This window comes from Leptonychotes weddellii, chromosome 3 (assembly GCF_054177405.1).
Source record: "Leptonychotes weddellii isolate Sample4059 chromosome 3, ASM5417740v2, whole genome shotgun sequence".
NCBI classification, from domain to species: Eukaryota; Metazoa; Chordata; class Mammalia; order Carnivora; family Phocidae; genus Leptonychotes; species Leptonychotes weddellii.
In genome coordinates, this window is record NC_138371.1 from 26468026 (window position 1) to 26495445 (window position 27420).

The 27420-nt window shown below is 40.0% G+C and overlaps 2 protein-coding genes across 2 annotated transcripts in view; one reads left to right on the forward strand and one right to left on the reverse strand.

Moving 5' to 3' along the window:
• Nucleotides 1-14948, forward strand: part of DYTN (dystrotelin) — a 48913-nt gene extending 33965 nt beyond the window's left edge. Inside the window, exons 10-12 of the mRNA XM_006737951.2 lie at nt 4241-4400; nt 6852-7359; nt 14845-14948. Coding sequence (XP_006738014.2) covers nt 4241-4400; nt 6852-7359; nt 14845-14948 — 772 coding nt within the window. The remainder of the gene's footprint in view (nt 1-4240; nt 4401-6851; nt 7360-14844) is intronic.
• Nucleotides 14949-17926: 2978 nt separating this feature from the next.
• Nucleotides 17927-24636, reverse strand: FAM237A (family with sequence similarity 237 member A). Its single transcript, XM_031033122.2, has 3 exons — nt 24548-24636; nt 22294-22715; nt 17927-18291 (listed from the first exon to the last, which is right to left on the reverse strand). The coding sequence occupies exons 2-3, from the start codon at nt 22703-22705 to the stop codon at nt 18152-18154; spliced, it is 552 nt and encodes a 183-aa protein (XP_030888982.1). The 5' UTR covers nt 22706-22715; nt 24548-24636; the 3' UTR covers nt 17927-18151.
• Nucleotides 24637-27420: the final 2784 nt, after the last annotated feature.

Genomic DNA, 27420 nt, shown 5'->3' on the forward strand with positions numbered 1-27420 from the left:
TCCGTGGCCAGAGGGAAGCCGCCGCAGGCCCCGCGCCGCAGACCTCGCACGCCCCCTCCTGGGCACCCGGCAGAGCGCGGCGCTTACAGTGTGGGGTCGCACTAAAAAGCTCCTCTAGCTCCTGCTTTGAATAAAAGAGGAAGAAGAGCCATTTTCACAATTCAGCCTTTTCTCCGCTTTAACGTTTCTTCTTTCCGAAGGAGGAAATTTAACAGAGGTTCTGCTGTTTGGGTTTCTCTACTTCACTCTCCTTTCATTCACTCTCACGTCTTTTGTGTTTAGCATTTGCTACAGCCTCTTATTCATGCTCTACATTGTTTCCTTTGATTAAAAAAAATTTCTTTTAGGGGCGCCTGGGTGGCTCAGTTGGTTAAGCGACTGCCTTTGGCTCAGGTCATGATCTCAGGGTCCTGGGATCGAGCCCCGCATCGGGCTCCCTGCTCAGCGGGAAGCCTGCTTCTCCCTCTCCCACTCCCCCTGCTTGTGTTCCCTCTCTCTCTGTCAAATAAATAAATAAAAATCTTTCTGTTAAATAAATAAATAAATAAAAATCTTAAAAAAAATTTTTTTAATTATACAAAAAGACCTGAATCTGTTTGCCTTATAAAAAGCTAAAATATTGCAGATAAAGGCAAAGTCGTTTTCAACCATAATTCCCAACCCAGGTCAGGTTCCTACTTCCCCGGAGATCATCTTTTTGGGGTAGAACTTCAAATTTGTTTGCGGTATATCTATGCATTTTCAAATATGCGTGCGTGTGTGTGCGTGTGCGTGTGCAGGGCTAGTATCTATTAAACTTAAAACCTGAGAATCCTGCCCATGCATATATGCTCAAGGAGGCAGGTCCAGCTTGGTCCACTGCAGCACTGCTTGTACTTTTGAAAAACTGGAAACAGCCTCACATCGGTCAACTGAGAATGACTAACTAAACCATAGGCCCTTTTCTTGGATGGATCACGGTGGGCCCCTACGTGCTAACCTGAAATGCTTCTCAACCGCCAACAACACATGCCACATGATAACATTGATATTAATAATATAAAGTTCACTGATCCAAAGCCTATGCGAGACATTGGAAGCTGAGCATTTGAGTGAAGAGGCAGATGAGTCCAGGTCACTCAGAGGGGCCACAAAGTACACACCAACCAGACAGTGTGACTTTCTGTCTGTAGTTCAGCTCCTTCTTCTTGCCCTTCCCTCTTCCTTTTTCAGGCTGTTCCCATAGACCAATGTTCCCAAGGTGGCCAACCCCTCTTCAGATCCTTCTCAGGAAGGAGATGAGGCCACAGAGTGTAGCCACAGCTGCTTATAAATGTAGAGTAATGGAATCCAATCTCCCACCCAGACGTGTGGGAGCCAAGAGCCAGTACATGGTGCCCCAGAAGCTGGGCCAGGCTGGGTCAGGTCAGGACTTGCACTTGGGTACCATTCAGGGAGCAGAATGTGATATGAAGAGAGGCAAGGTTTGGTGGGAAAATCCTAAATGAGAGCTGCTGAGCTGATCACTATTAATGCAAAGAGCCTTGGTGAATTCAAAGAGAAGCCGTGACTCTCAGTACACATCCGTGTGGAAAGCAATGGAAAGATGAGAAAGTTTAAGTAGAAGGTGGCAGATAGAAGCGAAAGATTTCTTTCTTCTTTTTTTTTAAAGATTTTATTTATTTATTTGAAGAGAGAGAGAGAGAGAGATCACAAGCAGGGGGGAGCGGCAGAGGGAGAGAGAGAAGCAGACTCCCCACTGAGCAGGAAACCTGATATGGGACTCAATCCCAGGATCTTGGGATCATGATCTGAGCCAAAGGCAGACACTTAACTGACTGAGCCACCCAGGCACCCTAAAGGGAAAGATTTCTGGAGCCAAGGAGAAGAAAGTGATCCAGCTGCTTTTCGTAGATGCTTTTGGGGAAGGAGGTTTTCTGGGCAGGAACCTAACTTAGGCAAAAGACTACTCTAATGGATTTTTAAAACCTAAAGATCTTGTTTATGTTAAAATCCTTTAAAGAAAAGCATCATGTAAAAATGAGATCATGAAACTGCACTGTGAGCATATGAACATCTGCATCATTGTATCTGAACCAAAACCCAAACACCACTCACTTTTTGAATATATGTAATTAATATATATTATATATGTAATATATGTATATATAATTATCATGTTCCTATGGTGAATTTTTAGGAATGTGGTTTAAATTCAAACCAAAAGCCAAAGATTTATTTTCTGTATTTCTTGCTTTAGACTGTGGTAAGCGTCAGGAATGAACTGTGGAGAACTCATGAATCCATTAACACACTCCACAGGGAAAGAAGGTAGGACCCACGTGTGAATGCACAAACATTGACAGCAGAGACAAATCAAAAGCATTTCCCTTTGCTTTTATGGGAAAAAATTCTACAAAGATGCTTTTTTTTTTTTTAATTTAGAAGAAATTCCTTAAGCAGAGAAATAGTAAGCCCAATAGGAAGGTAAAAAGGGGGCTTTGGCTCTATTTCAGTAGTTAAGGATAACCTAAATTATCTGGCTAATTATATTAAGGCCGGGGGATGGGGGTGGGGAACAGCATAGGAAAAAGAGAGAAACTATTATCACTGGTGGTCATAAGAAGCACAAGACTGCCTAAAAAACCGGCCAGAGATGACTTCTAAGAATGTATCTTTGTTGTCTGCTATCAAATCCCTGGGCTGACTCCTTTCTGAAAAATCCATGATAAAGATATATTTGAAACTCCACTTATGAACAAGGATTTTAGAATCAGACTCCCATTTCACCTGAGTGTGACTGCCTGGAAGTTTGAGGGCTCTCCTTCAGAGATGCCCACACTGGGTGGGAGCCCAAACCAAATTCCAAGACCTCTTCTAGATCTTGGTAATTGGTAATTAGGAATTTCAAAGGCTCTAACATTGAGAAATCTTGTTGCATTTCCCACCAGCGAGATAATTTCTACAAATTCCACAAATATGCCAACCACACTGATTAAAGATAAGATTGTACTTTACTCAGCCAATTTTAATTATATATGTACTCTGTAACAGGGACTATTTTAGGCCTGGGCTGGGGGATATAGAGCAACAAGCAAAAAAGAAGAATAAAGTTGCCAGAATAAAGAGACAATAAGCAATTGTTAAATAATAGAGTAAGTAATATATAAGTAAAATAAGAAGTAAAATAGGTCCTATGTCATATAATGTGACTGTCGAGAGGTTTGAAGACTGAAGATGAAGTCCAAAATCTCAGACTGTATCAAGCTCTGTAGCAATTAGACATGGAGACAAAGTAGGGAAGGAGATAGGAGGTGCCAGAGGCAAGGTTGGGGGTCCTGGTTTGCAGTTTCAAGTAGGGCAATCAGGGATGGTCTCATTGAAAATACAATGGTGAGTGACAACTTGAAGGATGTGAGAAGTAAAGAGAGAAAGAATTGGGGAAAGGAAGGTTCCAGGCAGAGAAGCCAAAGAGCAGACTCTCAGGGGAGGACATGCCTGGTGTGTCCAGAGTAGCCACGAGTTCTGTGTGCGCAAGAGGAGGCAGAGAGCAGGTGAAAGAGGAAAGAGGGTCTTGGCCAACTGTTGGGCCTTGGCTTATAAGGACTTGGCTTATTTTAACAAGGAGGGGGACCATTGGAGAGTTTTGAGCAGAGGAATGACATGATCTGGTTTATGTTTTATTTTATTTTATTTTATTTTTTATTTGGTTTATGTTTGTTTGTTTAAGTGTTTTAAAAAAAATGGCCCTGACTGCTTGGTTCATTTTTAAACCAGTAAACAACTAGACTTAGGAAGAGAAGCCAAAACAGACTGGCAATTCGTGAATGACCTGCCTCCTTGTTCCTTCCCTATCCTGGTCAGGTGTTAGGTGTTTAGCCATGACATGTTTACTGTCATTCTAAATGGAGTGATTCCAGACGAAAGGATAACAAATCAAGCCAATATTCAAATTTAAGTAGCTAGTCAAGGTATGCTGTTAAAAGTATTCCGCAACAGGCATGATGAGTTTTCTAGAACACTTCTAATGCCAATGAAATTCTTGGTGGAATCATGTACGTAAGAGGCACGAAGGTCAGCAGTGTGTGGTGAACGGTCAAACGGTATAAAACAGCATTGATCAATGTGAAATAATAGTGGAGGCACAGGCTTCTCCAGCATCTTCTCCCACAGAGAGGACTTACAGCACATTTTGCTAGGGAGCTAGTTAGTGCGCTGGCCTCTTGCCCTCCCCACCCACTCAAACGTGTCCTCTTTGCAGATTCCTTAAAAAACAGTTCAACCACTACAAAGACAAGTTGCAAGCCGTCTATGCCCCGCAGGAAGAAAAAAGTTGCAGATTTGAGACCAAGATTCCTGAACTTACAGCCAACCAGGATAGCCTGTGGACCCAGCTACAGCAGATGGGGCAGGATATCCAGGTATGAAGTGTGGACCATCCGGAAATCAGACCTCAACTGCTCTGGCCATGGGAGGACTTCAGCCTGAAACTTCTCACCTCACTTTGATTAGCCTCTTCTCTTTCCCTCTTCTCTCCATACCCTCACCTCCTCCCACTTTTCATCCTCAGTCTCTATCCTCCCCATTCTTGAAGGCAGTACCACTAGGAGACTTGGTGTTACCCTACAGGTGCCAGTTAGAAACTCTAGATCTAGAGCAAAGTGGTCCTTTACAGCATTGATGCTTAGCCTCTTGGTCTCTGCATCCTTTTTACATTCTTAAAACATTTTGAGGATCCCAAGGAGCTTTTGTGAGTTACATCTATTGCTCTTTACCATGATCAAAATTAAAAGTGAAAAGTGGCTTAAAAGTGTATTAACTTGGGGCACCTCGGTGGCTCAGTTGGTTAAGCGACTGCCTTCGGCTCAGGTCGTGATCCTGGAGTCCTGGGATCAAGTCCCGCATCGGGCTCCCTGCTCAGCGGGGAGTCTGCTTCTCCCTCTGACCCTCCTCCCTCTCATGCTCTCTGTCTCTCATTCTCTCTCTCTCAAATAAATAAATAAAATCTTAAAAAAAAAAGTGTATTAACTTAAATATGAAATAAACCCATTATATATGTAACAGTTTTAAACAGTAACTACGTATTTAAAAAAAAATAAAACTTAGAAGAGTGGCATTGCTTTATATTTTTTTAAAAAAAATTTCTTTAATATCTGGGTTAATGAAAGACAGATTTTCATAACTGCTTCATTCAGTCTGTTGCAAGATGTTGTAGTTGAAGTACATGAAGAAATCTGGCCTCATGGAGATTTGCAGTTGAAAAAGAATAATATTTTAATAGTCTTTTCACATCATTGGAGATCTTTTTCTTTGGTAGTACACCAATACATAGTAAGTGCTTGTTTCTTAAAGGAATGCTGAAGCATTATATCTGAAACCGTATTTACCTCACACTCTGTTTGATTAAAATACAATGTTCTGTTGTGCTCTTTGAATGAATTTTCTACCCATGCATGATTTTGTAGCATGATACACTGGTAATTTGGAAGTTCACTGAGCTATGCCAAGCTTCCTAATGCTCATTATACAATGTCCACCCCCCTGCCAAAAAAAAAAAATCACATTCATTAATATCACCACTAACCTCATTGGGAAAGTCTTTAGGAATTGGAAAGTTGTTATGCACATGGCGATGAATGCAAGTTTTCTAAAATTCTGATTTTTGCTTAAAAACTCAGTTCTTAAAATTGGCAATACATGTTGTTAATTATTTCCTTACTGTGCCAATCTCACTTCACTCATTTTTGAGAAAATATTTGCCAAATATCCAAGTCTTGAATAACAGTCTGCAAGTCATTCTTTCACACAAAAGGCAACTTTTGTGTTTCAATAATATTAGAGGTATTTTACACACTTCCCATTTCATCATACACAATATTAAAAAGACAAGTTATAGTTAAGAAAATTAGGAGTTTTTGTCACACCATCAAGGATATTCTTGGGCGCCTGGGTGGCTCAGTTGGTTAGGTGTCTGCCTTCAGCTCAGGTCATGATCCCAGTGTCCTGGGATCGAGCCCCGTGTTGGGCTCCCTGCCTAGCGGGGAGTCTGCTTCTCCCTCTCCCTCTGCCTCTCCCCCTCTGCTTGTGCTCTGTCTCTAGCTTTCTCTCTCTCTCTCAAATAAGAAAATAAAATCTTAAAAAAAAAAAGGATATTCTTAAGTGGAACTGTTCGTTGTTATTTGGTTGGCTGGTGTTTCAGCTGTGAGCGCACGATGGTGAAGAGTACCATGACCACTAGCACTGTCTGCGGCTGCCTTGGTTTGTACTAAGGTAGTGCCTTACCTACTTTAGCCTTACTTACTTTTGACTTTTCACCGTCTGGGCAAATGTCAACACAGTGACCATCTAAGTATCATTGTGAAAATAATTTTGACTTCACAGACCTCTTAAAAGGTCTTAGGGATTTCCGGGAGTCTGTGGACCATGCTTTGGGAATTGCGTTTCATAGAGAGCATACACCCTAGATTTTATAGCTATGGCTTATTATGAGCCCTCCCCCAACGTACCTACCTAGGTGGATCATTATGAACATGTTTTACTGTAATACATTTTAGCTGCCAATTGAATAGATGCTGATGTTCTCGGAAATTCCTTATGATATCTTTAGAACCTGAACATTTAGGACCTAGAATTGTCCCAAATTCCTCATGATTACTCCCAGTGATATTTTAGAACCTGGGCTTTTGTATCTTTTGTAGATAGTTTTAGATGGACATTGAAGGAACAGCATAAAATAAAATCAATAATAATGGATTTAGAAAGGAGAAAGAAAAATCTTGCATTAAAATTTTCTACTAGAAGATTAAAATTTAATGCACTTATGAAAAAGGTAAGCTAAATGTCGATTTCTTCATCAAGTTTTCTTTATCCAGCCAGTGTTACAGCCACTCCATCCTTCATCCTCTTCCTGTCAAAATAGGATTTCCAAGGGTGACCATGGAAAGGGTGAAAGGCTTTGCAGGGAAGGAGATTCTTCCCACATCACGAATGCCACTGAGGATTGTTCAGAATGGGAACCCCTTGCTTACCCAACCATCATTGACGGAAGTCGCCAAAGTCAAGCAAATGCAGAGCATGCTCTACCAAATTCAGAATCACCAGAGGCCGTTTTGCAGCTGAAGTCAACAGAAAGCACCAGGGCACAAAGGCAAGCACAAAAGATCCCAAAGGAAATCTTTAGCTCCCCACCTGTTTCCCAGGTAGGACCACCGCAGGACACCCCCCAGATTGTTCCCGCCGAAACGAACAGTCCTGCTCTGGCACCGGCAGAAAGGAAAGAGACAGTTAACATCCAGGAGGGAAAGGATGAGCTAGAGGAAAAGGAACTGCAAGAACTGTTGTCAAAACTTACAGATGTCTTCACTCTAGAAATGCTGTCAGGTAAGATTTCACAATCAATGGAGGTAGTGATGGCCAGGAATTGAGGCTGCCTTTTAAACACCTAAGTTTTGTTAATGTGGGGAGGGGCAGAAGGAAAGGGAGAGAATCCTCAAGCAGATTGCCTGGTGAGCAAGGAGCCCTATGCAGGGCTCGATCCCACGCCCCTGAGATCATGACCTGAGCCGAAATCAAGAGTTGGACGCTTAACCGACTGAGCCACCCAGGCGTCCCCAAATACTTGATTTTGTAACATTATCCCAACAGCTACAATTCATCTAGTGAGTAACAGTTAGAGTTGTGAACCTTTTGGACATCAGTAGCACCTGTGAACTTCATGTCTAGTATTGCCCAGTTCACAGGGTTCTTGTGAGCATTAACAGAGATAGACCATAAGAGATTTTGCTATAGCACCTAACACAATCCAAGCATTCAATGATAGGAAATAACTACAAATACTTTAGAAATCAGCAGCTTTCATAAGCTGAACTGGAGACACAAAAAGAAAAAAATAAAAATGAGATGAAGACGTCAAGCACTAAAAGACTTTTCTAGGAAAAACAGCCAAGTTTTTATGTGAAATATAAAATATGAAATTATAAAATATAAATAAATAACCAATATTAGATAATTTTGTTGTAGTAGTTATTATTGTCAATAGTACTACAACAAATATAGCTGGGCGGCCTGATGTTACCACTTGAAAATGGGGGTACTAATGATGCTCTTTCTAGAGGGTCATCGATTAAGTTTCTCTAATGTAAGTAGTACCATCTTCATCATCACCATCTTCTTCATAAGCTACAGCTCATTGCTAAGTTCTGAGGGCTCTTTTTAAAAATATTTTTAAACTATAGTTATTTCTTCTGTTTTGGACTAACACTGTCTTATTTATAGTGTTTTGTTACCTTAATATATCTATATACCTATATCCGTGTCTTTTTTGGAAGCTTCAGATCTTTTATGTTTGAGGGATCATCTAGAGATTTGCGATAAAACAAAGGGTAACATTCTCATGTGTTTCCGAATCGAAGGAAAATATTTTTTTTTTAAAGATTTATTTATTTATTTGAGGGCGTGAGAATGAGAAAAAGTACATGAGAGGGGGGAGGGTCAGAGGGAGAAGCAGGCTCCTCGCTGAGCAGGGAGCCCGATGCGGGACTCGACCCCGGGACTCCAGGATCATGACCTGAGCCGAAGGCAGTTGCTTAACCAACTGAGCCACCCAGGCGCCCCTCGAAGGAAAATATTTTGCTTCTCAAAATATTTCTGAATTGGTGATGAGTTTGCTAGAGCTGCCATAACAAAGTACCTACCACAGGCTGGGTAGCTTCAACATCACAAATTCATTTTCTCACAGTCCTGGAGGCTAGAAATCTGAGATCAAGGTGTCCCTCTGTGGGCGCCCCTATACAAATTTGCTCTTTTTATAAAGACACTACTCATATTGGATTAGGACCCACCCACATAACTTCATTTTAATTTAATTAACTCTTTAAAGAATCTACTCCAAATATATTCACATTCTGAGGTACGGGGGTGAGGACTTCCACATAAGAATTTAGAGAAGGAGACACAATCCAGCCCATAACAGTTGGAGACCTCTAAAATCAGGACATCATAATGTCAGTTGTATATTGAAGTTGGCAGAGCCGAGTCAATGAAGTCATTATTTGGTGATTCTAAAACTCTCTACTGTGAAGAGTTGGAGTTAGTATTAGAGAAGACAAGATCACAAAGATGCCAGAAGCATGCTCAGACTGCCTGAGACAAAGACAGGGTGGGAACTCCTTGTACCTGATTCTGAGGCCGACACGAAGTTCCACCCACTGTGTTTCCATCTTAACTTCTTCGGGGTCACGACGAGCACTCAAAGCAAAGTCAACATCTACTTAAACTTCTTAGGAAAATTTCACATAAAAATTTGACTTTTATTCTACAAAAGTCTTTTAGTCTTTAACATCTTCATTTTAATTTTTTGTTAGGTTTCTCCAGCTGAGCGTATAAAAGCTGCTGGTTCCTCACAGCCCTCACAAATCAAGTAGGCTGTGTTGCACATTCCAGATTGCTAATAAGCTAGGTCGACTACACACGTTGGGAAGACATTGTCCTAACACTTAGGCAGTTTGCATATTTTAAGTTACTTTATCAAAGTCTATTTATAAAAAAAAAATCTGTATCTCTATATATACACACATGATTATATTATTAAAAGGAAAATCATGAAAGGGTAAAGCTTATTTCTGCATTTAGATGATGCAATAATAATGTATAAAGATGCAGTTAGCATTGTCCAATCTTGTAGAAAATGCAAAAAAAAAAAAGTCTCAAAAAATTACCTCATCTTCCACTTAAAATTTAAGTAAAACCATTGAGATGCTTCTGCTGGAACTATGCATTATTATACAAAAGTGCTTATAATGTTAGCTAGGCTCTATCCCAGGACCCTGAGCTGAAGGCAGACGCTTAAACTGCTGAGCCACCCAGGCGCCCCTCCTTAATGTTTTTAAGCATAGGATCTATGTTAATCTCCATGACTATTTGCATTTATTAAACACTGTTACTCCTCACTCAAACATTTCTAAGTAAGTTTTTATCTTTGTTCAATCTGGTTTTGAATATGATCTTGTTTGCAAATTCTACTTAGCCATTGGCAATATAGATTATAAAAGTACACTCCATAATTTATGCATAATCTATGCATGCTTACCAAAATTACATCAAACCTAATCAGAACCAGAAGTGTGATAACCACACTGATGAAGAGGCGGAAAGGCAAACAAACTAAATTAAGGTATTGGTTACCTTTGTTTTATTTCTCGGTCATGGATGCATCAAATAATAGCAGGAAGTTTTTGGTCATTTTACTGCTCCAGTGTTTTGTTTTGTTTTTAACTTGAGAATTATTTGGAAAATTAGAAAGTTCCACTGCTTGTAACATGTTAAGACTTACTCAGACAGTGTCAACATCTCTAGCCAGTGTTGTGATCATCCTGGTGATTCAGGCAGGCTGGACCAGCCAAGAGAATCCTTGGCTTCACCCAGGGTGGAAATCAAATGGGAGCCACCAGGATGTGAAAGCAGATTTTATTGAAGATATATATAGAGAGAGAGAGAGACAGAGTGTCCAGGAGACTCAGAAAGGAAAAGAGGGAGTCTCGTCTTTGCTTGGGGTCTGGGCTTCTCCTCGGCAATTGTGGTGTGGTGCGCGTGTCTTCTCAGGCATGTAGGAACTGGACAGAACAAGGACAGGGTCCAGATGTCCATCATAAGCCCTTATTCCTGGCGCCAGGAGGTCTTGGCATTGTGATGTCTAGTGCCAGTGGTCTGGACAGGCACATAATGGCTTTGCCCGGTCATTCCCTAGATACCATCTACTGTGCTGGAAGACCCCAAAGATATCATTATCTCTTTGTCCCTTACAAGGAAGATATACAATAAGGCATGTATAGGGAGGGGGTGCAGGTCCTAGCAAGAGTAACAGCAGGAAAAGAAGCAAAGGGGAAAAAAAAAAAATATAGCCTTTTCCTTCACAGGATCCCTTTGGTTTCCCTGTCTCGCTGTAGCTGACTCTCCTTTTATTTCTTTTTTTTTAAATTTAAATTCAATTAACCAACATATAGTACATCATTAGTTTCAGAGGTAGAGTTCAGTTATTCATCAGTTGCCTATAACACCCAGTGTTCATTACATCACGTGCCCTCCTTAATGCCCATCACCCAGTTACCCCATCCCCCCAGCCACCTCCCCTCCAGCAACCTTCAGTTTGTTTCCTACAGTTAAGATTCTCTCATGGTTTTTCTCCCTCTCTGATTTCTTCCTATTCAGTTTTCTCTCCCTTCCCCTATGATCCACTGCGTTGTTTCTTATATTCCACATATGAGTAAAACCATATGATAATTATGCTGAGCAAAGTAAGTCAATCGGAGCTGACTATCCTTTTAGATTGGAGTTTTGCTAAGGAGTCAACACATTTTGGAAATTAAGATGAACTTTACATTAATTAAAAGCTTAATAAGACTAAAACAGCAAGCCTGATGGTCAGTTTGCAGGCAGTTGTAGACATTTACTGAATACAGTCATTCAATATCAAGACAGGATAATAGGATGTCACGAGACTATGAGAGTTTAATAGAAAGTATGTAGAAGAGGTTCCCCAAGCCTCTTTAAATTCCAAATGTTGGGTTAAAAATCAGTAGCAAACAATTTGCTTACACTTGCAGTAAAAGAATTCAATTTGATAGTGTCTAACACTATTTGCTTCTGTGGTGACAAAAAAAAAAAGACATAATACTCTAATTTTATTTTTTCATGAAATTATTTTCATTCCATTTGTGAGTGAAATTTCCTGTGTCATCTCTGAAATCCTTTTCCCAGCTTCTCTCCCATCCCTCTTTGTCATCCGTTTGTCACTGTACGTTTTAAGAATGAGAAGGGAAGTCCAGGGAGTGGATGTGGGATGGTTCTTCTTGGTCCTTTCTTCTTCACATGAAACCATCATCAACATTATTATTATAAATAATCAGAAAATGAAGCTTGAACTTCAGCAAATTCCAAGAAAATAAAGAGCAGTGCAAGCTCAGGAGAGAGAAGTGCAACACTGTATTTTTAGCTCACTTATTTAAGAAGGTAGTCTGCTCAAATATTGCCTGGGAATCCCTGGGGGGTGTATACTGAAATCTTGTTGAATCTTTCTCTGTCTCTCTCACTCTCTCTCAAACATATATATGTATGTATGTACGTATGTATGTACGTATGTATGAAAAAGTAGAAGCAATTGCTCTCGATGGGAGAAGATACAGACTTCCAGCAATGAAGCTCCATGAAGGTAGAAAAAATATTTCTAATTGATTCATCATTCATCATTCATTTGTTCATTCAACAAATATTCCTCCAGCATTTACTATGTGCTGGACACTGGGCATTCATTTTGAAAGGGGTACATTACGTTTTTAAGATACTCTAGCTTTAAAAAAAAAAAAAAAAAAGATACTCTGGCATTGTGTGGAGAATAATTTGAGGAAGGGCAAGGGGGTGAGCGCAGAGACCAGGTAAAAGCCTGTTGTAATCTAGGCAGGAAATGGTGGTGGCTTGGCCTGGGGGGTTGGGGATATACTTATTGCAATGGGGAGAGCGGAGATGGGGGACGGCACATCAAGAGTTCTGTTTGGATCACGTTAAGTGTGAGTTTCCTGAGAGACATCGAAATAGGAATATCAGAGTGCCTGCCCATCAACGTATACAATCTGGAGCTCACGGGAGAAGTCTTAGTAGAGTAGATATTCAATACATATGGGTTTGCTTAATTAGTTATTGTTGTAAGGAAGACACAGGCTCAAAATTTCCATTTCCCAGCAGAGTAATCCTAGACTAGATAACCTAATACTTTTTCATCTCTATATCTATCATTCTGGTAGCCTCCTCTCACATCCCTGATTCATTCAGAGACCAGATAGATTTTTAATTACATTGAAGTGAATTATTCCATTTGTATTTCCTTTGGACTGTCAATTTCACAGGTATTTCTAACATCTCATTAGGCTACCATCTGTGCTGTACATTAATTCAGTCCCAACATGTACGGAATCCCAGGTGTATGCCAAGCATCATGCTAGGTTCTAGGTGGACGTGTATCTTTGGCTTTTTTTTTTTAACATTTCAAGAGACTGAAGCTTAAAAAGAAAACAGCCAAATAATAAGAAAAACTTCCCATGAATGAAATGGATTGTTGCTTTCCTATTTCTTTATTGCTGTATTTTAAGTTTTTTCACTGTGGGCTGAGAAGCAGAATATCCTAAAATAAGTTTTCCTCTGGACAAGGCAATAAAATATTATTTATTCAAGGTTCTTATAGTTCTGGAACAGTGTTAAAGAATAGATAGGTTTAAAAAGCCATGAATCCTCTCCTCTTATGTTCAACAGAAAACAGCCATTATATAAATTATGTAACTAAATTATGTAACTAATAAGTCTTTCTAAGCTTTCATTCCCTGCGATTTTGTTTTTTATTAATTACACAAATAATGTTCTACTACATGTTCATCACAGTATTAAAATGCCTAAGTGTACAGGATTTTTAAAAAATGGATTCATTCATTTTGTCCTTCATTCCTTGCCACCAGTTTCTCAAACATAATGACTGTTAACAGTTTAGTGAGTTTTCCTTCCAGCTTTTTTCTCTGTATATTTGTATGTCTTTCCTTTCTCAACGTAAGTTAGGTAGTTCTTGTGCTTTTTTTTTTTCCACTTGACAATATACCTTAGACATTGAGCAATTTCATTTTTTATCACAGTGTATAAATGTACCCTAATTTATTTATTGGTTTATAATTAAGTTGCTTCTAATTTTTTATTGTGATAAGAATGGTTTGGTGTCTTTATGACCTATATCTTTGTATTCATATGTGAATATATTTGTAGGATCAATTCCTAGAAATGTAATTCTTAGGTTAAAAATTACACATATCAAACTTTTGGTTGATAACTGACACACTGTAGATATTTCTACAGCACAATCCTTATTATAATAGATCATAGGGGACCACTCCAACCATTCATTAGTAGCTACCCAGCAGAGGTTCTCAAAGCATGGTCCCTAGACCAAGGGCATCAGAATCACCTGGGACCATATTAGAAATGCAAATTCTTGGGCCCCTCCCTGATAGACTATATTAGCTAGGGATCTCCAGAGGAACAAAACCAATAAGATAGAGATATAGAAAGAGACTTACTTTAAGGAATTGGCTCATGTGATCGTGGAATTGGGAATTGGAAACCTAGAGGAATGAGTGGGTGTGGTTCCATTGCCAAAGCTGGCAGGCTAGAGACTTAGGAAGAGCTGATATCCCCATTGGAAGCTGAAGGCAGAAGAAAACTGATGTGACAGCCACAAGGCAGTCAGGCAGAAGGAATTCTCTTACTCAGCTTTTCTACTTGATTCAGGCCTTCAACTGATTGGATGAGGCCCAACCACATTAGGGAGGGCAATCTGCTGTAGTCAGTCTGCAGATTCAAATATTAAATCTCCTCCAGAAACACCCCCACAGCACACCCAGAATTAACGTTTGACCAAACCTCTGGGCATTAGTAGCCAATCAGGTTGAGGCATAAAATTAGCCATCTTATGTACGGAATCAGAGCTCTCAGAGTAGGAGCCAGCAATCTGTTTTTACATCCTCCAGGTGATTCTGATAGACATCAGAGTTTGAAGACCGCTGCTCACGAGTGGGCTTTCTGGCTTCTGGCTACTCAGATTTGTTCTCAGAGTCATGGAAAAATGCCCTTGAAGAACCTACAACCAAGTTGTATTAGTAACTGATCATGGCAAATCATAGCCATCGTAATTGCCAGCTGGTAGAAAAAGGGCATTGTCATCAGGAACTGGGGAGAGATGGCTTCCACATCTTCTCTGTGCTAGACCTTTAGCTAGATCAGCTTGAAAAGCTACAGGCGCTTTCTCTGAAGGACTCTCTTGTTTTTTGATTTCAGGCCCGCAGCCTTCGGTAAACATGGACCTGTACTTTGGAGCTGAGTGGGTGTGCAAGGCCTTCTCTGCCCTTGTTGATCAAATCACCTTGTCTGACTTGAAGTGATAAGGAGTCCTGGCTCAAAGGCCCCTTGGGATGATGATGAAACATATTTTCAAAATCTATACTAAAAGAATTAAGCCTTTTGCCTCTCAATAATTTGGTGTGAAGCGTGAAGAAAATGAGTTTTATTTTTTAATCTCCCTACTCATGTGTCTTAGTTCTTCAGTTCAGAGTAAATCCTTGGGAGTGAGCGGTGGTAGAGGGAAATGGAAAGAAGAGGCCAAGTTAAATCTAAGTGTGCTGAGTTTCCAATAGAGGGCTTTTCTTAATTTGAATGCCTTGGTAGTGATATTCAAGTGTGTGATTTACATGAATTCATGCAACTGTCTTCTTCAGGTATCATTTAAATTAGTGAATCGATGACCAGATTTTCTATCTGGATGCTCCTGATGGAGAACAGGCTTGGCAAAGAACAAAACACACACACACACACACACACAAACACACACAATTGAGTATATGCAAAACTGGTGAAATCTGAATAAACTCCGTGGATTGTACCAATGTCAGTTTTCTGGTTGCATTATTGTACTATAATTATGCAAGATGTTACTACCCTTGAGGGAAACTGGATGAAGAGTATACAGGATGTCTCTGTATTATTTCTTATAACTGTATATGAATCAACAATTATCTCAGAATAAATTTATTTTGAAAGCATGAACATTTCTTGCTAAAATCCTATATCCAATGAGTTTGGCTAAAGTACCTGTCAGCCTACTTTCTCTGCATGTATGATTGGAGTATAGATGTTTAATTTAATAATGTCCAAAGATATAGCTAATAGTTTTTTGACTATTAGAGCACTTACTTTCTAAGCACCTTATAAGTACGAACTCATTTAATCCTCACAACAAAACTAGCAAGTAGATATCTCATTTTATGAGGAAACTATGGCACAAAGAGGGTCAGTAACTTGTTGAAAGTTGCTTGGCCAGTAGTTGATGAAGTTGAGATTTGAACCCGGCTTCTGAGCCTATCCTCTGCTCCGTACTTTCTCTCAAGAAATATTGCTCTGATTCCAGTCTTTTGCATATTATCTGATGTGCAACCCATGTTGCATTTAGAGAGGCTATGGATTTTTATTTATGTGATCTGTAATTTCTAATACTGTTCCAGAAGAAAATAATGTCCAGTTGAATAAGATTAGGACTAGGTTATCCCTGTTCAATCTCATGCTAATATTTGCTTTTCAGCCTATTACAAATCTTTTATTTTTATTTTATTCACTGTCCTCACTTTATCCCACTTTATCCCAAGGTTACTTTATCCCAGTAACCTTGCTCCTTGCAAGTTTAATAAGCATCCCCTAAAACACTGATCAGCAAGCCACACCCCACACACCAAATCCTGCCCACTGCCTGTTTTGTCCAAGCTATGAACTAAGAGTGGTTATTACATCTTAAAAAATGGTTGAAAGAGTCAAAAGAGGAATATATTGGGATACCTGAAAATGGTATGGATTCAGATTTCACTGTCCATAAACAAAGCCATGCTCATTCATTCACATAGTGTCTATGGTTACTTGTATTCTACAAAAGCAGAATTGAACATTAGTTGCAGCAGAGACCAGATGGCCTACAATCATATGATATTTGCAATCTGATCCTTTACAGAAAAATTGGCAGCCCCTGTTGTACAATACCCAGGAGAGGAAGGGGCAAAGGGCAGGCTTTTCTGAGAGCAAGAGTGGCATTTCTTCCATGATTTATAAGAGATAATAAGTTTATATGATGGTTTTTAGGAATGTGATGAAAGGTATTAGAGAAAGTGGCACGAAAGTAGAACCATGAGTCCACATAGAAATACAATGGGGCAGTTTTTAACATGCTCATTCTCCTAACCAAGAGAAGCTGAAGTTGGTTCCCCTCCCCACTTCCTTCCCCAGACTCTTTTCCCCTGTTGTTAGGACTTGTTTAATTCTCCCTTTCTTTTTCTTTTTTTTTGCTTTGTTAGCATCTCTGTTGAAGTGTAACTGACATACAATAAACTGCATGTATTTAAGATGTACAGTCTTAAGTTTTGACATATTATACCCTTGTGAAACTGTCACCACAATCAAGTCATGAACATATCCATCACCCCCAAGAATTTCTTCAAGCACTGATTGTTGAAAAGACTACCCTTTCTCCACTGAATTGCCTTTGCACTTTTATCTAAGGAATATCTAAATAAATATACTCCGATAACCTTTAGATGAGGTTTTTAGTTTAAGGAGGCCCCTCAACCTTCTGTGAAAAAACATTTACTGACACTTCCTTTAGATCTGGAAAATGCAAGTAAATTGCTAACGTATCTGAAATTCAAACTGATTGTCAAGTATCGGTTGTGATAGAACAATTGGAAAGATGAAATAGAGATAAAAAATCACATTGTGTCTGGATCTCAAATACATTTGCGCATTGGGCTTCTCTACTGTGAACCTCATCGGGTCTGTTCATTTTTCAGGGAAAACTTTTTTATGGATTCTTTTATTATAATGCTGTTCATTTTACTTTTAGTTTGCTTTGCAAACTAACCACTTAGGGAGTTTTAATATCTAATCAAATAGAAAACACGCTAATTGGAAAATACTTATACTTACTGTTATTTTATTAGAGTTTAGATTATCAGTAATGGTAACACCAAATATTGAAATAAAGAGATTCCAAAAATGTTACTTGGGGTCCAGAGCTTTGATTAATTTTGTTTCCATTAGAAGAATGCTTTATTTGCCATTTGTGTCCATGTTTTTTGTTTGTTTGTTCTTTGTTTCATATAGTATTCAAAAATATTCTTTCAAACAAGATTTAGGTATTACAGACAGACAGGGTAATTAATAAATATAGTCCTTTCTATGCCTATACACAAGCTGTGGTTAATGGCTTGGAAGTCATGCGGTGCATTCAAGTTAAATGTATGGCCCTCTATTTCATTAACAATATCCAGCATCCCAGAGCAATTTATCAGAGTGAATTCAGTCTGACTTGCCCAATCCCCTGGTCCTCTTTGGAAGCTATTTTAACTCTCTCAGACAGTGGGATGATTTGGCAGTAAAGCCACCATTTGAAGGAACACGCTAGCAGGCTTAAGTAGTACTCTGAGAGGATGTGGCTTATGATTTATCTCTGGACATTCCCACCATTTCAAGTAAACAAATGGTCAATAGTCAAGAGAAGCGTGGATTGTTTTTAATTCCAAGATGTGAGTTAGCTCGGAGGTTAGATTTATTTTCTTTTTATTTCCAGGCCACTGGCGACTTTTCCGATGAACTTAGACCCACTCCTGTGCAAGTGCATGCCCATCAAACCTTTAATCAACTCTTTGTTCTTTACGAAAGGTGTTCTTAGTTGCTGAGAATATGCACCTGAAAGTAGAGAAAAGGAACTCATTATTAGAGCACCAAATTATTCTCAGGTTAATTAAATATCAATACATTGGGTTTAAAAGAAAGTTTGTTGGGGCACCTGGGTGGCTAGGTCATTTGAGCGTCTGACTCTTGGTTTTGGCTCAGGTCATGATTTCATGGGTCATGGGATCAAGCCCCGCCTCAGAGGGAAGTCTGCTTGAAGATTCTCTCCCTCTGCCCCTCCCCCCCACTCTCTCCCTCTCTCCCTCTCCCTCTCTTTCTCTCTCCAATAAATCTTTAAAAATAAAAAATAAAGTTTGTTGTTTCTGTCACTATCAAAGTCTCTATAAATTTATTGCAGGAGCGTATATGTAAATCTGTTTATGTGTCCTTTGCAGTTAAATAAGATAAAGTAAATTATAATAAATACATTTCCTTGTTAATTAATATATGTATTAAGATTTTTTCTGATTAAAAAGGTAAAATTGATCATATTTTTTATATTAAAGTTTTATGCATATACACTTTATGCCATAATTTGGTCAACCATTACATTTAAACAATTTCCAAGTTTTCTGCTGTTATAAGCAGTATTGCAGTGAAACTTTGTACTACATTGTTGGCCACATCTCTGAATGTTTCCTTAGGATAGATTTCTAGATGAGTAATTTCTGAAGATGTTCCTAGGAAATTCTTGGAATAAGTAAGGTAAAAAAACAAGCATTTGTGAAACTAATTATATATATATATATATCCCTGAAGCACTGTTTTCTCTAATGCTTGGTGTTGAAAAAATAAATACTAACATTTGCCAGCTAGTTAGGTACCAACTGCAAATATCATCAAATTATAAATCTAAATTTTCATTTTCTCATCATGAAGGAATGCAAAGACTCACAATTTTTCAAAAATATTAAACTGCCAGTCTCAGGCAGGCAGGTTTTTCTGTTTCTCTCACTGGCAGAGCAAGGTTAGTTGAAGGAAAAGGCCGTTATTTTTTGATGAAAACAAGGATATACTTCAAAATCCCTTATCAGCATATTCTTTTCCTAAATCAATTAATAACTCTCTCTTTCACTCTCTCTTTCTCTCTGCCTTGACATGATGCATCATAATTTAGTGGTTAAGCTGGGTTACACCCTCTTCACACCTTCTGGATATTTCAGCATTCAGTTATTGACTCATATCTTTCTAGACTAAATAACAATGATCTTTTGAGTCTTTCCCCAAGTGATGATATCTCTAGCCCTCGGAATTTTTGGAATTCTCATTTCTGGATGCCCTCTGTTCCTGCTGAGCATTGTTATAAACAACTAAAGTATCCAGGTCATCACCCAGCTCAATAAGCTGTCCTTGGGGTCAAGCTCTTCCGGACTCTCTCCCTAGTTAAATACATGCCTTTCATAAATTCCTTTTTTATAGAATCGCAGAGCATTAGAATGGAGAATGTAAAGAGACTTTATGGGCCTTCTAATTCTTTCCACATCCCTCTTTTTCAGTTGAAGAAACTGAGGGTTACATAAGTTAATGAAGTTGACTGAGTTACATAGCTATTTAATATCTCTTGTTTTCATATTTGTTGGCCCAGTATTTACAAATATATTAACGTACAAAATTATATAGGAGTTTTATGTTTGACAAAGCATGATTCATAGCAACATTTCTCAAGTGTGTTTGAACTATTTAAATTTGAGGGGCGCCTGGGTGGCTCAGTGGGTTGGACGTCTGCCTTCGGCTCAGGTCATGATCCCAGGGTCCTGGAATCGAGTCCCAAACAGGGCTCCCTGTTCAGCGGGAAGTCTGCTTCTCCCTCTCCCTCTGCGTGCCACAACCCCCCTGCTTTTATTCTCTCTCTCTCTGTCAAATAAATAAAACCTTAAAAAAATAAACTATTTAAATTTGAGGACATCAAAATAACAAAAACCTTTTTGCATATTATGTAGACACATTAGTTCTTTCCTTCTGCTCTGGTGATTTGATTTCCCCGAGAACTATAGAGACAAACACCTCTTCACCCTCACCCCCATCCCAACCTGGTAATATATTAATCCCCCAAGGACAATAGAAAAAATTAGTGGAGAATCTGTGCCGGTACATCCAGAGCCCAGTTGAGCCACTAGAGATTTAATCAAACCTCTTGAGATGAAATCTCAATGTTCCAGCAACTATTTAACTTTTAGCCATGGTGTCTCCTTGACCCAGGTCCCTCTTTGACTGTGATTATACAATCCAAATGGAAAGTCTTGTTTCCTGATCTACAAACAATCGTTTATGTCAAACATTAAAATAACTTCAATAAGTAAAATACTCCCTCCTGCTACATAGCCACTCTGGCTAAAGTTTGCAGACCAGCTGGGTCAACAGCAACTCTGTAGCAAGAGAAAAGAAGTGGTTCCCTAAGCTGAAGATAAATCTACTACCTTAAAAAAAGAAGAAGAAGAAGAAGAAGAAGATAGAAATGCTATGTTGAAATATGCTCAAAAAATTACATGTAGCTTCAGACTGTTCTGATAGCAACATTGCAAGCAAGTAAACTGAAAGCTATTTTAGAGAAAGACCTTGTGTGCGTATATAATTATTTTCATGATCGTCTGAACACAAATATTATTTTCATTTATTCTATAGTTACTTTAGTAATTTAAAGTGAGTGCAAAATACAAAAAAAAATAAATAAATATTGGTGGTGACGAGTATGACAACTAAATATGATAAGAATGGAAAAAGGAGTCCTATACTACAAACGAAGAAAATATCCAATTCTATGGATGCTGATGTCTGAACAGCCTCTGTTTAAAATGGTTTTTAAGTATTGGTAACCAACATTGAAAGACACTTATTTTTTTATTTCTTTAGTAGCTAAGCTGGTAAAAGAATATTTCCTCTAAAAATGGAAATTGGTGTAAGTTACAATAACACTTGCCAAAATAATAAATTTATCTATAAAGTACAGCAGTGGATTATCTAGTTTAATGGATCAGCAAATCATGAGGATTTTTAGTTAGTGAGGTTAAAACAAACTAGATATATAAAGGCTCTACAATATCTTGGGAAAGGATTGATATAGAACTATTACTGTTAAGTGCTATTCTAAGAGAGAAATTATGGGGATATATAACAATTCTTGCAATAAAATATACTAATGTAAAAATTAGTTATGCCTCAGTTTTGCACTAGTGGATAAGTAATTCTAAGAGTTACTACCACCCAAACAGCCTTTGCTGCAAGGATTAGAAGCTCATTGGTTGAAACAACATTTAAAAAGGAACAAAAACAATATGAATAGGGCTAAGTTATCTATCTCTCAGCTTACTCACAGGGGCTTATTTGCTCTAATCCTAATTCTATAAAGGATATTTCTTTTAGTGCCCCCAGAGAAGACTGTTTTTGAATATAATATTTGCACCAGTGAGAATCTCTAAATTTGTCGGAAATTCCAAATTACTAAAAATTAATCACTCTGCTTGCTGGAAGTTAATTACATATTTGAGATTTATTCAAAAAGCAACAAGGAGTGAATTTGCAAGCCAGCCTATTTTTCTGCCCTTCATTTCACCAACTAAATACATCGCAAGGAGCCCCTCCATTTACATGGAAGCCATTTTTTTTTCTATTTAAAAGGGGTGAGAGCTTGTGTGTTGTGAATATTCCCCAGACTTACATTCAAATCTTCCCAAATCCATAGCACGTAAAGACAGGTTATGACTGCTAATATTCAGGCTAATCACTTAATACTTTTGTGTTGTATTTTGGGACTCATGCTTCTCCTTCCTTGTCTTTTTACTCTTCCTTGCTGCTGTTCACATGAAGTATGAGAATGAGGACAATATGTTGATATAAACAGCTGCCATGAAATACAAAAGGAAGTGCTATCTTCCTATCACTTGTGTGCTTTTGTGTGCTCTTGGGTTCACTCCTGAGAGTGCAATGAATTCCCCTAAAGCCATTTCCCCCTTCCTCACAATTGAGCACATTCATACTTGATTGACCCTTTTGAAAGACATGGGACCTAGAGTTGACCACCTTGTTTTATTCCTGTGTGCTGTGGATGCACTGCTGAAATCTTCTCTTCCTTCCCAGTCAACTGCCTCCTTCCTAAGCCATGGTTCCTGGAGAGGACACAGTCCACATAGATGTCCCAGAAGAGTTGGGCCAGATCCCAAAACAGTGCCCCATGCTTCAAGTTCTCAGATGACTTCAGGTAGATCATAAAATCCCAGAAACCTGAAACAGTGTTAGAAATTCGAGGCTTCCGCATTTCCAGGAGGAGCACTGAAGAAGATTCCCAGCACTGAGGATCAGCTTGGTTAAGAGCCAGCAGGTCTGTCTGGCTATGGCAGAAGAAAGGAGACACACAGCACATTCCCACAATGAGCAGGGAGCAGATAAGGGTCAAGGGGCGGTAGATCCCTCTTCTGTTCCCAGGATTGGCCATGGCGCTGAAACTGCATAGAATGGAAATATCTTACAAATCCTTGCTTGAGCTCCACTCAGTAATGAAAATAATTATGCCTTTAAAAACCTTGGTGCCAGCAAAGGAAATACACCAGTGTCCTTAGGAAAAGTCTTATCGTTCCTCCCATAAGTCCCATTCTATCTAAAATGACTCATTGCCAAGCCAGGTAGTATAAAACCAAGATATTTAGATTAGGAAGTGTTTATTCCTAAGACATGTTCCCTTATGAGATGAATAAGTGAATTTGTTTTTCCCTAGTACAGAGGAACATAATTTAAAAGAACATTAAGTAAAAATGTAAAATCTTGCTGCATGGCTTTAATTATTCTATAACATCATAGTTTAGCTTACCTATTCTAATCCAGGACTCCCATGCAATTAAGAATTTTAATATATTTTATCCTTAGGTGTTTTCCTATTTGGGGTGACTTTCAATTTTTAAAAAGCATAAGAATTGTAAAATGTTCTAAATAAAAATGAACATAAGGTAGTGTGCTAAAAGTATGGGAACCAAGGGGTATATATTCAATCCACTAGAGTAGAATCAATTGACATTTTATCAACACCTAAAAATGCTCTACGATTCTGATATAACTTTCATAAAGATAATGTTTTATCATTTTTTTCTTCTTGCTATGAATCTCAAGAATTTTAATGAAAACATTTGCCTCTCAGTCAACTTTTCTGGCTCTCAAAGCCTGCTGCAATAAAATTAAACTATATAGGGGCCCCTGGGTGGCTCAGTTGGTTGGTTGGGCCTAGGACTCTTTGTTTCGGCTCAGGTCATGATCTCATGAGTGGTGGGGTCAAGCCCTGCCCTTCACCCCCATCCCCTCCATGCTTAGCAGAGAATCTGCTTGAAGATTCTCTCCCTCTCCCCCATCCTCCCCACTCTCTCTCTAATAAATAAATAAATCTTTAAAAAATTAAACTATATAGCACTTTGAAATTATTGTTACACTTCAGACAAGTGTAATGAGAAATAATGTCCCTAAAATAATACTAATCTTATCTGACTCTTTAAGGCTACCCAAAATGTATATCACACTTAAACAACTCTAACATAAAGGAAAAACAGGAGGACATATAAGCTCACTTTCAGTTTTATCTTATATTTCCCAAACCTTTTAGATGTGAGTGTCAAGAAGGCAAGCAAGGCACAGCTCATGGGAATACATCTATACTGGAACATTTAAGGATAACACCATAAGAATGAATCTTTCTCTTCTACACAGCAGCAGAACACACTGAGGCACCCTTAAATCAGTATTTCAGGAATGCCTTTGAACATGCACATTCCTATTTGGAAGAGGCATGTTGAGAATCAAGGTTATTCAAAAATATTTCAGATCACTTACACAGGATTTCTCCCTGAACAAAATTATATTCAATATGTCCTCTTCTGAACTAAAATATCAAAGTCGAGTTGCCCCAAAGGCTGTTTATTCTTAGGGAACATGTCCAAGGGTCAGTGCTAAGTTATTGGAAGACAGAGGGCGGGACGCTGTCCAGTGTGCTGAAGTTAGTGTAGTCCGGGACTCCCTGTCTGCTCCCACCGCAGCACTCATATCGGCTCCTTTAGGTTCCCTTCTCAGGACAGTCTTCCCCGAGCCTGGAAGTTCCTCAGCCCTGGGGTCCTTCGTGCGCCCCGCTACAAGCCCCGCGCTGGGCTCGCTGCGTCCCGATCCCACACTTGGTTCAATGGCCTCACCCTCTTTAGGGCGGAGCTGCCAAGGACCCACTGTGTCCTTTGTGCCCCATTATTTTCTTTACACGGAGGCTCAACTCCCAGGTCGCAGGAGGGCACCCCTTCGCACTTACCGGCTCAACCCTCCCTGGATTCCCTGGAGTGTGTGAAGAGGAAAAGCTCAGGCTGCTTCCCGAGAGAGTGACGGTCCCCAGCCGCGGCGTCCTGAAGGCTACGGTGCCTCTTAAGCAGTGGGAGTGTTCCGCGCCTCTCCAAGTCTACGTCAAAGCGCCGGGAACTGCTGCCACCTCTCGCCCCCAAGCCCATCTCCGGAACTCTCTTCCTCCCTCCCTCCCCTGGAGATCTCACTTCAGGTAACAAGCAGGCTGAGCCGCACACACCCTCACTGACCCTGACGCACACCTACCCTCCACCCAGTGGAACTGAGTCTTTATGCGGTTTGGCTTCCCAGTCTTACCTCGGAAGGCGCGACGCTCCTGGCAGGAACTGGAAAGTTGGGACCCAGCTCCACGACAGATTAGGAGCGAGTGGGGCTCCCCAGATCCCCAGCCTTCAGGGGAGCCTTGTTTGAGAATAAAGAGATGCGGGACTCTTGGGGTCGGAGAAGGCACGTGGGCACCAGGACAGGGGTGGGGAAGAGCTCAGGGGAAATAGGGCACCTCCTAAAGACATCTGGGTGTGAATTTCTCCTGCCTGCCTGCGGTCCTTGGCTGGGAGGAGAAAAACGCACCTGGGGCAAAGACGGAGGGAGGGAGGGACATGGCCTAGCTGGCAGCTCCCCCCTGTTTGGGGACGGGAGACCCTACTGCCTCCAGCTCTGTGGCCTGGATCCCCTCAGGAGCCCGGGTTGCTGCTGGCATCACGTGTGTCAGCCCACTGCTCCAGATTCACAGCCCCGTCCCTGCTTTCCGCCTGGGACTCCTTTGTGGTGCTCCACTCACAGCTAGTTAATATCTTAGCGTGGGGCTAAGCCCTGTCAAGTATCCAGGGCTCTGCTGGGCATTAGCTCCACCTCAACTGAAACACACCCAGCCTGGAGGCCTAAGGCAAAAGTCCTACCTTTGCAAGTGTTTCCAGGGTTTGCCCCTCACCTCAAAACCCTCTAAGTGTCCTAAAAACCACTTGTAGTCTCCATTAACTGAAAGCTTTTGTGCCAGCTCAATAGTATCCATGGTTACTTTCCAGAGGGGCACAGGGAGGAACCCAGGCTTGTAGCAAGGTTTACTAAAGACAAGAACTGACCAGCTACCCAAGGGATAGAAATAGAGCTCCAAAAAGGATTCCTAAGGGGTTCTGGGCTTTTTTTTTTTCTGCTCTGAAACTGGATGGAGTGTACTTCAGTTTCTCAATCTGTTACCTGAGCATTCTAATGTCTGCTTCTAATTACACCCTAAAGATGGAGCGGAGGAGATAATGGGTGAGGTTTTGAACTTGCTTCCTGGACTTCAAGATGCTCTCAGCTTTTTGGAGAAGGTCATGAGAGAAACACAGGTGTGTGAGCACAGGGAGAACCCTGTGGAAAGGAAAGGGAAAAGAGGGGGAAGAGCAGGTATCTTTGAGGAAGTGACGGATGAACTTCTTGAAGGAGTTATATAGGTGTCCTGGGGCCAAAAGGAGAAGGGACAGTCTCCTCCAGGCAATGAAATCAGAATGAGCAAAGACTTGGAGGGAGCAATCAGGAGTTCTGTGTTTCTAGGGAGAAAAGGAAAGGAAAGGAGTACAAAGAGAGAAGGGAGAACAGAAGTAGGGTTGTGAGGATTTAATTCTGGTTTGGGGCATGTTGGCATTACCTTTGAAAACATTGCTATATAAATATGTAATGCTTACTTTATTTTCCGGTGCCTATGTGCCAAGTACTATTCTAGATGCTATGTATGCAGATGCTATGTATGTATCAAAACCCAGCACAGAGCCCAATGGCCAACTCCGAGCTTGATCTCAAGACCCTGAGATTATGACCTGAGCAGAAACCAAGATCTGGCGCTTAACCAACTGATCCACCCAGGGGCCCCTAGCATCTGACTCTTGATTTCAGCTCAGCTGCTGGTCTCAGGTCCTGGGGTTGAGCCCCACTTGGGGCTTCATGCTCAGTGGGGAGTCTGCTTCTCTCCCTCTCTTTCTCCCTTCCTCTCTCTCTGCCCCTCCCCCCTGCTTGTGCTTCTCTCTCTTTCTAAAATAAGTGGATGAATCTTTTAAAAAATTACATATATTTATAATGATTTGTGTTTCCAGTTCCTGTGTTGAACATTGAGTTTACAGCTATATATCAAAAACACATAACTAATTAAATAAACAAATAGTGCCATGTATGAGTCAATAATGAGAGTCTATCATTCTGAAGCCCCCCAAAAATATATGTGTAATGTGTCACATATGATAAGAAAAAATAAAAGATCATCACGAAAAAGTAAAGCAGGATTGGAAAAAGGTGTGGAGAAGAGCTATTCTATATGGAATACTGAGAAGCGCTTCCTGGTGAGGAAATATTGAGTAAATTCTATTAAGGTGAAAGAGTGAGTCATACATAAACATAGGAACGAATGCTCCATGTAGGGTACAAGGGAAGCATGGAACAAGTGCATTGTGAGAAGTGTTTTCTGGGTATAGCGGTAGGAAGTGAGGCCCGAGGGGTGGTCAGAAACCCATCCTGGCAGCTCAATAATTGACTGGACGGGGCAGGGCAGAGGCAAGGAATACAGTTGGGAGCTGCTACAAAGATTCAGATCAGATATGGCGAGTTCAATAAAGGTGGAGCAGTGGAGTAGCTGAAAGTAAGTGGATTCTGAATATATTTTGAGGATAGAAAAAATGGGACTTATTGATGACATGAAAGCAGACTGCAAGAAAAAGAGAGAAATTGAAGATGGCCTCAAGTTTTGGGAGCTAAACAACTGGAAGTTTGGAATTACCAACAGCCAAGAGAGGAAAAGTGTTTTGAGGAACAAGTTTGAGAAAGAAACATCAAGAATTTGGTTTTCAAGATGTC